The 15525-nt window shown below is 35.5% G+C and overlaps 1 protein-coding gene across 1 annotated transcript in view; it reads right to left on the bottom strand.

The window, feature by feature from the left end:
• Positions 1-1281: 1281 nt before the first annotated feature.
• The window catches only part of PCDH9 (protocadherin 9), a 698109-nt gene continuing 683865 nt past the window's right edge, over positions 1282-15525 (bottom strand). Inside the window, exon 4 of the mRNA XM_075139139.1 lies at positions 1282-5127. Coding sequence (XP_074995240.1) covers positions 4754-5127 — 374 coding nt within the window. The 3' untranslated portion in view covers positions 1282-4753. The remainder of the gene's footprint in view (positions 5128-15525) is intronic.

Genomic DNA, 15525 nt, shown 5'->3' with positions numbered 1-15525 from the left:
AAAAGTCAAAGGTGGTTTTGGATTATGGGATAATTATATTTGATGGATGTGTCCACCAACGCGATCAGCAGTGAAAGTTAATAAAACTAATATTAATTGAGTTAGAGCTTAACTGTCCATGATACACTGAGGTGATTCACATCTCTGGGTGATATTGTATCATGTTTTCTGTATACTAAAACACCTTGCTCTGCTCTAGAATCAATTTCCATTTTGAAGTTTTTCATCACAGCAGCAAGGACTGCAAGCATATAAATTAAATAAAGTTGAGACTTTGGAACTCAGTTCTGCTGAAGATGTGTATCAAACAGGAAAGAACTGAGCATTCAGAGATAATGCCATGAGTACTCAGTTGCTCTTGCTGTCTGAATTGGTACCTGTGAGCACACATGCTGTAGAGAACTCTCACTGCTTATTTTACTTTACGGCAAGGATACATGCCATAAGAAAGTTTTATCAGCTGAATCAGGTAAATATTTTGTGGTCCCGGGAAATCAGTCATCACAGACTACTTGTTCTTCTGTCTGAACTGGATATGACATCACTGCTATGCTCTCATGCCAGTAGGAATACTTTTGTAACTTATTTTGAGGTATCAGACATTACTGCCTAAGGCTATTAGACCCTATCCCTATGCTTTTTGTCAGGTCATGAGTCCCATGGATCCTATGACATCACCTATTGCCATGTCCAGTGATTCTCACTGTGCCCTTTTTTTTGTTAAAGCTACTAGTGCCTCCCTTTCTTCAAAACATCCCAAAATTAAACTTCTGATTACTGTTGTGATCCTCTTTTCCCTATTTCTTTGTTTTCTCATGTCAGCTACATCAGTCTTTATCCCTCCTGTTCTTTCCTCTCACACAGACATGCATCTCCTGCTTTTATGCCATTTATGTATCCAGAGCTTCCCGAGTTTCTCCATTAGACTTCAGTCTACTCCATGCTCAAGTCCTTAAGATTCTTCCTGATCAAGATTCCTATTAATAAATTGCTAAAAGGTAATAATCACATTAAGCAAGTAACATGAATATTATTTTCTTCATATCTATTATTTGTTAAAATTAATGTATATTTCTACATCCTCCTTAATGCTGCTCCATGTATTTCTTTGTCCGCCTTCAGACAGTTCCTTGGGAAAAAGGACCTGACTACTCTATCTTTAGTAAGAGTTGGCACAGCGTAAGATTAAGTAGGACTAAATAACTATATCTATGCATGCTTTTCATTTTCTATTTGGAAAAAGGTCTTTGGTCAGTGACAGTAAAAATAAAGAGCTATTGAAGAACCTTTGGTTTATCTTTTTAGCAGTCCTTCAAATGTGTGCATTGATAAATAAATAAAGGGTACCCAATTTTCCCAGCTGAAGGAAAAAAGCTAGAACTGGCATCAGAGAGGCATCCATATCATGCCATGTTACCAATAATTTTAAGTAATGTTTAGCCTCAAAGCTAGTAAACTTGAATAGTCACCAATATTCAGCTGCCTTCTCAGTCTGTACAGTGGGATTTTTCAATTTTTTTTTTTTTTTAAAAACTACTCATCTGACATATCACTGAATTCCTGTTAGGATTTAACCTTTTTTTTTTTTTTCTTTTTTTTTTCCTTAATTTGTCAGTTTTACACAGCAGTACTCGTATTACTGGTTGACCAAACCAAATGGTTGTGAATGAATGGGCACTTACTGAATACATGTTTAGAGCCAAATCCAAATTCCGAGGAAACCTCTGGAAAACGTTCTTTTGACTTAAATAGGATTAAGATACATTCTCAGTGCTGCAGATACTTCTTTCTTTGCTTCCTTCTTTCCTTCTTTCCTTCCTTCCTTCCTTCCTTCCTTCCTTCTTTCTCTCTCTCTCTTTCCCTCCTGTTTTTTTTTTTTTTTTAAATAACTATTTAAAAGTTGGGTAAGAATCTAAAACTACACAGAAGAAAATTTGAGAAAATTAGATGAGAAAATTTTCACCTGCCAGAAATTTAAATCATATTTGCTTGTGCTCCTCCTGCACAAGTTGATGGCAGCACAAAGTGTTGAATGTGGGAATAGAATATAGTTCTCTTTCTGTAGCAATAGTCACATCATTTACTTTCTGGTTTTGATAGAATTTTTTTCAAATATGTTCTGTTTAAAAAGGCACTTATAATTTAAAATAATTGGTGCTATTTGGGTTTTCAAATAATTATTTTATTTCTGGCTTTAATATAGAACTCAGGGCACCTCTGCTTTAAAACTCAGCATGTTCAAAAATAGGTTGCTTTTATTGATATATCTTTTCCAAGGTTGTTGGGCTTTTTTTTTCTTTTTTGCTTTTTTCTTTTTTTACTGTGCTGCAACAAAAGTGGTTATATAACCACACAAATCTTCCTTATAAGAAAGTATTTATGGTATTTTGATATGACTTTATTCTACTCTCAAAAGAAAGACTGAGGTGTGGTAAGTACTGACTTTTCTATATGCTACCACTGTACTGTTACAAAGACTCATGCAAGGATGCTTATTACATGTGCTTAAGTATGCCTAACAAATCTGGGCTAGATTCTGTCACCTTTGTGCTGCGTAAGTAACACTTTACCCAATTCAAATAACTCATTTTGAATAAGTTCTTACTTACCATAGGAATGACAGAATATGGCCCTCAGGATTTATCATTTGTTATATATTCCATTCTAATACATATCTATACGAACCAAATGGACCATGATATGCTTAGAAAAATAGTTGGAAATTCAGAATGGAACAAAGAAACAAACCAACCAACAACAACAGAAATAAAGAAAAATTAACAGGAATAAAGTCCCTTAGGCATCTGCCCAAGAACTAACACAACACAATCAGGAATTCAGAACATTTATTGCAAGAGCTGAATAACTAAATAACGTTGAACTGGCAAAGCAGTAACAAGGATAACTGGTTAGATATTTATTCTGTCAAAGTCATCAAACACCCCTCACAAACTGACATAAGTACTGCAATAAGCAATGCACCCCTACCCATTTTTATGCCTCTTATACTGTGGAGGGGGAAAAAAAAATTAAAAAAAAAATGAACTGCTATATACAAAAGAATAAAGAAGAAAAAAAAAGCTTGTGTTTTTGGTAAGAATAAAATCACCTTCAGATTAGCTAAATTTGTTACTTTAAGACTGATGTTTCACTGTGGCATGAGAAACTTTTGCTTTTTTCTGTAAGGACTTTTTTTTTTTTTTGCATGCTATTTATTTGTGTAAATCATCTGTCATGCCTTAACAAAAACCATCTAAAAATGTTTGGATTTGGATTTGCTTTGCGTGCAACTTAGATCTTATTAACATTAGAAGTCACTCTGCTGGTTTGACCGAGGTGACATGATACTGGTACCTGCCAGGCATTGATCAACTATGATAACAAACAGTTAAACAATAATTAGAGATTTAACCCTTTAGTTTCCCCAACTAGCCTACCAGGAGAATGCTCTGTTACATCATGAAGGCACAACACATTAAATATTTTGTGGCTATGGTCTAAAAACACTTGTGTTACTACAACATTAACGCAGATGAAGATCAACACAAATGCTGCTGTTTCAGCAATACAAACTGTCTTAGGTATAGACACACACCTGCCCAATTGGAAAAACATGATTATTGAACTTTGCTCCTGTGGAATTTCCTCTGTATATTCCAGCTGAGGTCAATGTCAGCTACCACTTGTTAAATGACAGACTGCAGCTAATTTGATCAGGGATTCCAAACAAACAGCTTTCCCTCTCACCCACGACCACAAATTTAAATGTTCTTCTTTTGTTTTGCAGTTTCCCTGTTTTATGAAACATAATGGAAGTTTAAAAGAAATTTGCTAAATTTTTAAGCCCTTACACAAGTCCTTTCATTTCTTAATATTTAAAAAAGAAAAAGAAAAAAAAAAAAAAAAAGAAGAAATTCTACCTGAATGCTGGCATCATTTGCTACTATATAGAAAGAAATATCTTTTTTTTCCTTTCTACAATCAACGTTCCCTCCCACCCCATCACTCCTTTTTTCACTTTTATCACAAGTGTTTTGATTTCCTTGGAACATTGTGTGTCAGACAGACTACTAACACAGAAACACCATCACTGAAAATAAAAGCAAAACAACAGGAAGCAAATGAAAGAAAATAAAAAGCAACTGTGAAACACAGAAATATGCTACAGTATCTTTTCAAGTGAACGTTATAAGTACACAAAAATTGTAAGTATTAATTGTTTCTATTTACAAGTATTTGAACACTGATCGACTTATAAGTGTCCACTAACATTGTTAATAGCACAATAGGTTTAATGTTTACAGTTTCAGTTGTTTTGTTTGCAATATGATCTCAAGTATAACGGTCCCAGCATAGATCAATGACAACAAAAGCACAATTTTCTAACTGGATATGCTTTTCAATCATTGCAAGCCACTGAACTTTCTTGCTCTCTCACTCTCCAAGTGCATCTTCTGTTGTTCATAGCAGCAGTCCAGGGTCAAAAAACAAACACACAAAAAAAGGATATTTGCAAACTGGAGAGATCTCTGCAGATTTTGATCATGTCTATTTAACAAAACCACACAACTAGTAGAAACACTCTTTCATGTTGCAGGACATCATACCTTCCGCGGTGCTAACATAAAGATATGCATATCTCTGCTAGGTGAAGCATGGTTCTAGAGGTCTACCCAGTACATAAAGCTCTGACACACACACAGTATTAGCAAGTCTAAGTAGGCTAAAGTCATTGGTCCAAAGTAACCATTTCTTATAGCTGGTGCTCCTTTGGACTCTCAACAGCTCCTGAGGCCTGTTTATAAGACTTCAAGTTGGCCAGAGGAATGTCAGTCATGTGGTTGCCAGTGTTGAAATGGCCCTCACTGGAACCATACTGCTTTCGGTCACTGAACTGGTTTCTGTTGCTATCTTCTTTCCAGGTCCTGGTCAATGTGTGTCCATTAACTAGTTTGTCCTTCTTAACCCATTCTTTCTGAGGTGCGAAGGTGGAGAGAGGAGACTTTGGCTGTTGGTATGGGCCCAAGCTGGGAGGCATCCAACAGTTGTCTGAGTGACCCAAAACCAGGCATTCTTGAGTACACATCTCTGTAGCTTCAGCTAATCCTCGTGGCCCAAGAGGCCCATCTGTAGAAGAAAAACAAACAGAAAGAAGAAAGAGGGAGAGAGAAAAAAAAGACATAATATTAGAGCATGATATTTGGCATTAAATTTGTACATATACCTCGTGAGAAAATTAACGATTATTATACAACAAAATATTGTGCTTGTAATCCTAGATACATTTTCATTCTGTTAGAGAGTAGTTCCTTTGTAGGGCATATACTCTCTGTATGTGTTACCTATGTAGTTTCCAGAAGTGGAAATACAGTTCAATTAGCCCTAAGTTATCAGTCTCGGATCCTAGTATGAATAAACTGAACTTGCTTTTTCAGTCATACTAAGAAAATAGAGCTAGGTAGGTGAAAATGTCAGAGGAAGTAAACATACCCATGCAGATTCTGAGTGAGAATTAATGCTGCTTGTAAAGGCCTACAGTTTGGATGTATTCTCTTCTGCTTTCAATTCACTTTACTGCTGCAGAGCCTTGGCGAACAAACAGCCTATTGCAAATTGAGAAATATTCATACTATCCAAAAATGGGCTTGCCCAAAGGAATGGTCTGTATGCAAGGTTATTCTAATGTCTACTATTTTACAAACTTGGGTTGGTGCATAGTTCTAGACGTCTACCCAGTGCATAAAACTCTGATGCACACTCCCAACAAGTAAGAGAGAAGTTAAACTTTGACGGATTTAATACAAAACCATGAAACAGTTCAAAACATTGCAACAGGAAAGAGAATAAAATCTGTAATTCTTCTGACCATTAAACACGTCTTAGATAGCTGCTATGCAACCATAAAAATCAAGGGGTAAATACAAAAAAGAGGGCTCATGTAAATCTTGTCCTTGTTAAAGAACTGTTCTCATATTTTTTTTAAGTCAGGAATATGAGACCACAAGAGGCAGAAATGAAGTCTGCTGAAGAACTGTGCGTACTAAATATCCACATCGTTTTTCATACACTACTGAGGACACAGCTGTCCAGGTGCAGGCGTCTTGCAATCAAGCAGACAGGTCACCCATGTCTTCAGCAGCACTAAATTTCTCTCAGTCTTACTGCATTTCTAAATGGCTGAATTTGCTCATCTGTTCAGACTGGATGTATGAGGAAGGGCAAGCCAGGAAAAAGGCAGAGAAATCACTCTGTGTGTCTTTGTTAGATATTTCTCAATATCTGAGATATGCTTTGTCATGATTCTTTGCTAACTGTATTGTAATTTTGAGCAGGAATTTGAAATGCCTTTTCTTGACTTCGGAGTAAATCAACTGGCTAGCGCTGTAGACATTCGAAGAGTTAAGGAGACATTTTTCCTTGATTAAACAGCCCAGTGACAGAAAGGAAATTATAGATTGATTTTTGAGAAAGAACCTTAGCAGGTAGGCATGAACAGTGAAGTTATGAAGCATCTTAAAAAGCAGTACTAATCAGAAGAAAAATGTCTGTAGTGTATCTGCAAAAAAAGTGTATCTTTATAATACTATAATTGAGACTCAAAATGATAAGTGAGGACACTCTAACAAAGATTTCTGTGTTATGATGCCAAAGAATATTTCATTCTCTTGTACTCCACGCATATACAATAAATTACCCTTAGTAACAGATCTTTTCCTGAATACTGAAATTATCCCAATTAATTTTATGGAAATTGCTTTTCTTTCACAGTTGCTTTTTTTTAACTGGCACATAACAACTTATGGTAGTAAATTCCACAGATTATCAACCCGCTGCTTTTACACACACATATAGGAAATGCAATCAGGTATATTTTTACATGTTACAATGTAATTAGTTAATCTTCTTATCTCTGAGTAGCTCCTCTTTTTGAATATCTGGAGAATTTCCAGTATGCTATTGATGTGACAGAATATAATAAACCATAATAAAAGTTGCTTCTGCATTCCCCCGTATAAGAAAGTGTCCTATTGCTGACAACTAGAACATGAAAAATGTATAGAACCAATGCTACTTTCCATTTAGGTCAATACAAGATGAAATAATTAAGCCAGAACCATTAAGAAAAAAAGAAAAAGCGGCTGTAAAGTAGGAGCTTAGCAGAGATTTCAATGAGAACCAAGAACCTTGATTCTAAAATGAGAACTGTGATAATTCCCAAGAAGATAAATATATTTTTTTTGCTATAAAGCTCTTCTTTGAATCCTCTAATATGAGGTTATAATCAAACTGAGGCAAGTACTTAGTACAAAAAAAAAGCAATAATAAGTACAGGAAGTACCCACAGTATATTGTTAACATTTCCAAAGGTTAATCTATAAGTTAAAAGCTGATTTTTTTTTTCTGACAATAGAAATTTAATTTTAATTAGTTTTTTCCCATTTTCAGAGGAAGAAAGTGAGAAGTGGCAGAACTATTTTCAACCTGCCTACTCTCACAGTACGATACTATCTTGCTGACAAAGGAGGAAAGGTTTGGCAGGGATTAAAACTTTCAGAACACAAAGAAAACCTTTCACCACAGAATGACACATGTCAAGAAATACGGTGCATACACTCTGTGCTTCCAATCTACAGTGGAATAAAAGGTTAACAGGAGAGCCTTCAGTACTATAGTTCTGCAGAGGATAAGTTACTTTTCCTGTTTAGTTAAATAAATTTCAAGAAATAAGACATTTATTTCCATTTAAAATTCAAATGAGTAATAAGCTGGTTTTACTTAGGACTAAATATGCATGTGGTCCTATAAGTTACATGTCAAACTCTTTGGAAGATTTACTTCATGTGTTTTGCTCTCTTTAGTAACAGTTCTAAGCCGTTAATGCTGTTAAACTCAGAATGGATTATAAACATCCTTTGCTTTAGCCATCTTTAAGTTGATAAACTTTCTGGAGAGCACTAGAATATTTAGATATCTGTTACTGTGAGCAGCAGACAGGAATGGTGTAACAATGCTGAGATGATTGCCTGTTCAGGAGGAGCAGTTCCTTGATTTTTTTCGGTTTAACAAAATACTACTATCCCACTTAGACTTTGAAAATTAATTATTGTGTGCAAGTCCTCCTCCATCAACCTTCCCTATGCAGAGATTTAACCAAAGGCAAGACTTCTTTTAGCTGTATAACTGTTTAAATAGCTGTGAGGTATGTTGTAAATCTGCATACACCTCTACATATGCCTGTATGTAAAAATCTATTAATAAAATGCATGTCCAGAATTGAGAGCAGGTTCAGACTCCTACTCAGATGAGTATGCATATTTTCAAGTACTCTGACTCACGTTTTCCAATCTGTAAAATACAGGGAAGATTTACTTGCCTTATTAAAATATTGTGATGTTTGTGTTAACAAAATGCCTTGCAAGAGTTCATTTAATATATAACTAATAACAACTATTTCAATTGCTTTTGGTTTAAGCCATCACAGGAGAAAAATAAATCCACAAAGTATTTTTTTTTTTAGAATTGCAGATTGTTAAAATAATATATTTTACTATTAGGCTACTACAAGGAATGATCATGCTTTCTGATTCAGAAAAAAGGCACCTTCATTCATAATATGTGTGGTGCCTGTCACACCTGATGTCCAGTTAAGGCCCTTAGATACAAGCATAATATTTTTGTAAAAATTATTGCTAATAATGAGCATGATTTAGGGAACTCTACCAATGTCTTACTGTGAAATACAGGAAAAAGATGAAAAACAGATTTGGGGAAAAAAGGACCTTACCTACCAAAAAAAAAAAAAAAGACAGTCTTTCAAGAATATGGTTTTTTTCAGTGTCTGTTTTGTGTAATTACGTTCTCAAGTACAGACAGTTTATTCTTTTCTAAGACTCCTTGTTATTCAGGTTGCTATTCAGTAGCATAAAGTGAAATAATCATGAGCAGTATGACGGGAGAGAGATCTTCTGGGGGTAGCCTGCACTGAAGAGTTGGCTGCTTTGTGTTGAGAAAGCATAATGTTGACTTAATGGTAATTATCTTTCTCCTCCACCACTGCTAAACAATAGCTTTCACCCAATTTTCTAAAGTTGTTTCATTACCACATACAATGACACCACTTAAAAACCTGTTCCTGCTGCTTTAATTTTATAATTGCATTAATTTGTTTCCTTTCTCTTCATAAAAATGTCACTGAAATTTCTGTATCAAGTTTTTCCACACTGAAGTACTTTATTGATATGTGCCGGTTTTTTTCAAAGTATTTGTTCTCTGAACAATCCGTAATACATGAGGCTGGTTATCAGTCTTGGCTGCTTGAATACATAATGACACAAGTGCTGATAAAACTGTACAAGCCATCTGTCTCTGGAGTTAAATGTTTTGAAAGCAAACACAAAAGTGCATAACAAACACTCCCTTAAATTGTCTTTGTAAATATTTATATCAGATCTTACCCAAAAATGGTTTTTTGTTGTTATTTTATTCTGTTAATAGCTGTCAAGCAGATGCATGACTTGCCTCCTCAGAAGCAGACAGGTGTAAGAAGGAAAATAATGTATGCCACTCAAGAGCCGGTCATACCCTAATGCTGGAATTTCTGTGTGGTCTTTTATCTGTTTTTATGATACCCAGAAGCTAAACTGCTATTTCATTGATTAACTTGCTGCTGCAATTAGCAACTAGCTTCTGGAGTGACCAGCAGCTTGACCAGCTGCTTTTCAACCTGCTTCTTTAAAACTCTCTTGCTTAAAGCCGGAAAATTCATTCTTCAATTCTGAAAGAGTCAAGACCACAAGATAAGTTCCACTCAGTGAGACTTTTTGTCCTCAAAAAAATGAATGGGTACTCTTTGACTGAGGACACTAACATTAAGTATAGTGTATTTGAACATGGCCATATCTGTGTTTCAGATAGTCATATTCATTGAACTTTTAATACTGCAGTTTAAAAAGAAAAAAGAAAAGAAAACAACAGCAACAACACTTTCAGCTCTATTTAACCTCAAATACAGAAGCTTTGTTAAGCTTTCATGGGCTACTTTACTAAATGACCTTTTCTGAGACCACATGTTTTTACAGCCTTCCCTACATATATTGGAATTGAAATGACATTATTACATTTCATACAGGTTTTGCAACTACTGTATATAATAAATATAAAAACTGGAAAATTGTTTATAACAAAAAAGATACTTTTGATTTTTTTTTCTTTTAAATATCAGCCAAATAAATGAGAAAGACTGTTCTTTATTTCTAGTCTGTTAAAAAAAAAAATCCAAGACTACAAAGCCACATTCCTGCTGTGCTGGATGCGTTTTCTTGGTATTATTAATTAACAAAAATATTCTTCAGTGACTACTAAAAATATATTTTTAGTGGTTTGTTGCATGGTCATTCCACCTGGCACAGTCAGTGCTGATAAAATCACATTTTGTCCCCAAATCACCTTATTCCAAGGACCCTGGATTCCTACCATTGCTGCTACCAGTTTTGGTAGACTTATCACCACCACCTTGTAACCCGCTGCTTCTCTCTCCCCTTCCTGGAGTTGCATCCTCGTATTCAGGTACAAATCAAGAAACCCCTGCTAGTTTCTGTTCCCTGTCTTGGCCCAAGCTTCTTTTCCATCACTACTGAACTAAATACTACTGTAAGGTTAGCTTATATCCGCCTTACTTAGTGGGGGTGGGGGAGTAAGGGTGTGTGGGAGGCACTGTCCAGAACACAGAAATTCAGCAACTACACTATTTTTTGAAAAGACAAGAAAGCCTGGCAGAATAAGATTTTCTACACAATTCTGTGAAGTACTTAAGTGATCCAGATGGGTTCCACAGAAATGTCAGTGTCTAAGATCCCAACTATAATTTCAAAAATCATGCATGCGTTCTTTGATTCCATGGGCAGCTACATTTTGAAATGCAAGATTATTCAGCTACTTGAAATTCTGCTTCTACACAGAATTGCCTCAGTTTTCTGATGACTGAGATTGTTTCTTGCCTAAATCTTTTCAGAGTTAAGTAAGTGTTCCCTTCCCTTCATACCTTGAATATCTCGATGTGGTTGGCATTTTAACAATGTGTGCCAACAGGTTGTAGCTTTGAACAATATAGCAGTACAGTACGCTGGTTTTTCCCCCCTCTAGTTCATACCCATAGGCTGATTATAGAAAGGGCACCTGCCTTTTGTTTCAAACATTGTGCAGAGACCACTTGTGGTTAGAACATTTCTGGAAGGTTTAGCTCCAGTTCCCTTTTCTTCCTGACAGATTCTGGCCCCTCTCTCCTACAGATGTGCAACAATCAACCTCGATCTTGGTAACAAGAGCTCTTCCGATAAATGAGAAACAGTTCTGTAATCTCTCCTGCAGAGGAGGAGACTATACTATGATTTCTTACACACCTAGGGAATGCTGAAATTACTAATTTACGTAGAAAGGATGTCTGTTAACACCATGATCACTATTAGAAAGTATTCTGTATTTCTTGTCTTGAGTTCCTTTCACCTATAGCTGCTCCAGTGCAAAAGCTACAACGAAAGGTCGTGTTACTTTGGTTGTTTTTTTGCTGCTATCATTCCTAGAAATTTAATACCATTACTGTTTACAAGTTACACCTCCATGAGTAATGGCTCTGTTGTCAATATGTTATTTTTACCTGGCCTAACTTTCTGTGCTCGTTTCCAATTACTTTTTCTGCATTGGCATACATGTATATAAATCTGTATGCATTTCCATGCGTGCATGTTCAGGAAATAGTCATGCACCATAAAATCCATGCTTTGAAGCACTGGCAGCCTAGACAAATTTTTAGTTCCTTGCATTTTCCAAAGCAGGACATCTTCCAAGAAATGGAATTCATTTTACAATGCGTTTGAGAATAAAGCCTTTGGTTTCCTAGACCTGTTTACCTACACATTTCTTGGAAGGAATTTTGTGGCCTATTTCTGCAGATGGGAACAAATAGGCTGCTTTATCTACTGTCCAGCTAGATGCAGAGCAGGTGCCACAAAACTAAGTTTCCATGTTGCTATGCCTAAGCAAATACACTCAGAGAAAGCACATAAGGAATTTCAGCAGATTTTAGTAGTTTAGAGTTGTTAATAATCCCATTAAGTCTTCCAAACCAGCTTGTTTGGAAATAGAAAGTTCAGTCTATAGGCAGGCCACATTTACATCTCTCTGCCTCTGCCATCTAAACACACCTATGAAATTATTTCAGCTGTATGTTATTACATTTCTGGTTTAGTTCTGGGTTTTTATAACAGAAATTATTTAATACTGAATTTCTTTGGGACTTAACTCTTAGTGACATCTCAGAATAAGAATACATTTTTATAGCCTAATGGTAGTTCCTCTTGGTTGCTTGAAAAGTCACAGAGATTTAACCAAATTCTAGCCCTCAGTTGTCCATAGAAGAGAGCAAGCAGCCCATTTCCTAATCTCTACTGAATACATGTGACTGCCAAGCTTGTGAGATACTAGGGGTCAGGTTTGCTTAGCGTTGTCTAGTCTTTATGAATAGATAGATGAATTGACTAATGTTAGTCTTGCAACCATTCTGCAGGCAAGTTACAACACTCTTTGAAATCACAAGGACCATGCAATCAAGGGTGTAGGAAGATGCCACAGGAGGCATTCCAAAGCAGTCATGATCCGGAGTGGTGCTGAGCTGCCCACTGAACAACTCAAACCTGGATGATTCAGTGATCTTCACTGGTCATAAAAATCCAGCTCTGTTACTTATCATGGATTGCACATTGCCTATGTTCAGATCTCTATGCCACCCTTTTTTTTTTCAGAATTTAACTGGGTGAAACTTTATACCTTGTAGTAAAAAAAAAGTAGGTTCACTAGATAACCTAGTGGTTCCTTCTGGTTTTAAAAATCTATGTATCAGCAAATATTAACATAAAATTGTATTCTCCATAAACTTTCACAGACAAATGTAGCCAATTGTAGTGTACCCTTTAGAAGTACAGAAGATGCAAAATAATATCTGGGATTGTTATTCTGGTTTAATGCATTCTGTCATTAAAAAAACAAACAAACAAACAAAACCCCACAAATGACTGCAATTTGTATTCTCAGCTTAAGCGTCACATTGTGGATGCAGACTGTCACCTTCCAGGGAGAGCGGGAAAAAAGAAGTGCAAACAGGATTTGGCAGAAAGTCCCTTTTGTTAACAAATAAATAAAGATTAAATGTTTCATACATCTCTCATACAGATTTCATTCTTTGGTCACAGATGAAAAGTCAACATTTGCAAATGGAGATAGTCCAAATATAATAATACATGGGCAGCCAGAACAGCAGATTCTCTCCCTGAGAGGATATTGTTTTTTAGACAGACTTTATGGCACACAAAGAGCAGACAGCATATCTTTATAAATTTGCACCCATCTTCAGCATGGCATGGAACTCATCCATCTTCTTGTCCACTGACACTACTCCTATGAAGAATGCTATCTCATCTAATCTTATTTCCTCAAAATTAGCATTTTTTCCTGCCATACATTTAATTTTAGCAGGACAATCTAACAAATCAAAATTCCATAGAGGATTCAAATGAGCCTTCTAAATTTGACTGGATTACTTAATGAGACCAAAGCACAGTCAGCATTCAAGTATTTGGAATAATATTCATTTTCAGCATGAATATTTTTTCGTTATGTAGCTCTTCATTTTGCTGCCTAAAAAAGTCTGTATTCCCAAAAGGTGATGATGGATGGTGATAATAAAATATTTATAAAGCATCCCATGGTCACAATCATTTACTATCTTTTTTTCTCTCACACCTAAATATTTACGGTACTTGATCAAAATATTTCACTGAGTTGATTTACAGGCAACCTGCTGAGACAGCACCACTTTTGACATGGTCACATTTTCTGATCTATTAATATGCCCCAAACATGAACCTGCTGTCAGTCAAAAACAAGTTAAGTCTCAATTTGGAAGATTCTGTCAACTGTTTATCATAAAATCAAATTTTGGTGAGTAATTGCTACAAATTGCATGTGAGAAAAGGTAGGATTCAATGTGAAAAAAAAGGTATTATTCAAAAAGAGAAAGACTGGCAGAATGCTGTGAAACTGAGCTGAACAATATTTCTTTCAACATTGTACAGTTTTGTATACTTTTAATGCAGTTGCTATATGCCTGACCATTAACTCATGTACAGCAGAAAAAATAAAACCCATCAACTTGAATTTAATTTGATTTTTATAATTTTTAAAAGAAGTCTAAATTAAAGAGTTGTTTTTACCGATCACTCTCTAACTTACAATAAAAACCTGATCTTCTGACTTTGATAAATACAGATCATGCCTTGACGGCAGGCATGATACCTTGTGATTTTATTGAAATAAGGATATTTCATCATCATATACATGTATATGATGAACTGTGCTGTCTGTACAAATATATAAAATGTGTTTTATTTGTATATATATCACATACATTTTTTATATTTTTACTTCTATACATATTATATATATATCTATTCTATCTATCCATCCAAGTCCTTTACCTTCGTCTAACAACAGAATGGAATGAGTAGAAGTGAATGGGTTGGATATGCAGTCATCCTAACCTCCTCCCGTTGTCAGTGGAGAGAGAAGCATTTGCACGAAGTGATTCAGCTCTCTGAAGACCTGACTCACTTTCTGGAGGTGTGAGTTTCTGTCAATTGATAAAAAGGGAATCCATGGATGGCGATTACATCTAGCTCTATGTATTTAAAATGGATGTGAAGAGTCTAGATTTTTGTTGCCATTCCAGAAGATGTCAGATTAATTCACTCTGATCTCTTGAAAATGCACTCGAGTAAAGTTTTTCCATTATAAGCAAAATGGTTCCAGCAGCCAGCGAATAAACCAGCAGCGAACTACACTATCCAAAATACCCAAACGGCAGTGCATCTCATACATGCTCAGGAAGGAACATTCTGTGAAACCTGGAAGAGACTTACTGGAGGGAACTTGCTATAGTCAAGTTATCTTTCAGAAAATTAATACTTCAACATAATTCTAGTTCTCCACACTTTGAATTAGGTGGAAGACCCTGAAATGCTCCTATTTATAAGAGAGAGAAGATTGTTGAGGTTTCCTGAAGTCCTAAAAGTAGGGCAGATCATACGATTAAAAGTCTGGAAAACACAAAACTGTGAAAAAGTGAAAATTATTAAATTTGTGGGCCAGATTAATAAAAGTATCTTTGTAAGTCATTTACGGCACCACAAATCTATTTGAGTTTTAAATTAGGGAAAAACTTTACATTCAAACAGAGACACATATGGCTTTATTTACTGTACTTACCTCGAGGACATTCTCAGCCCGTACATAAGGTTAATGAAACCCAAACCATCTATTAAATTTTAGTAGTTTTATTAGTTTATATTAATCTTCTTTGATAAGTCATTCAGTAATTCTCCCCAAATATCTCCAGTTCTCTTGTAAGCCCCAAGTATTGCCAATTTTCCTGTAATCTTGAAATATAACTAATAATAATATTCGGCCATTAGTTTA

Source organism: Calonectris borealis, chromosome 1 (genome assembly GCF_964195595.1).
Source record: "Calonectris borealis chromosome 1, bCalBor7.hap1.2, whole genome shotgun sequence".
Lineage (NCBI taxonomy): Eukaryota > Metazoa > Chordata > Aves > Procellariiformes > Procellariidae > Calonectris > Calonectris borealis.
Note: the sequence above shows the minus strand (reverse complement) of the source record. Positions and strands in the feature narration are given on the sequence as shown.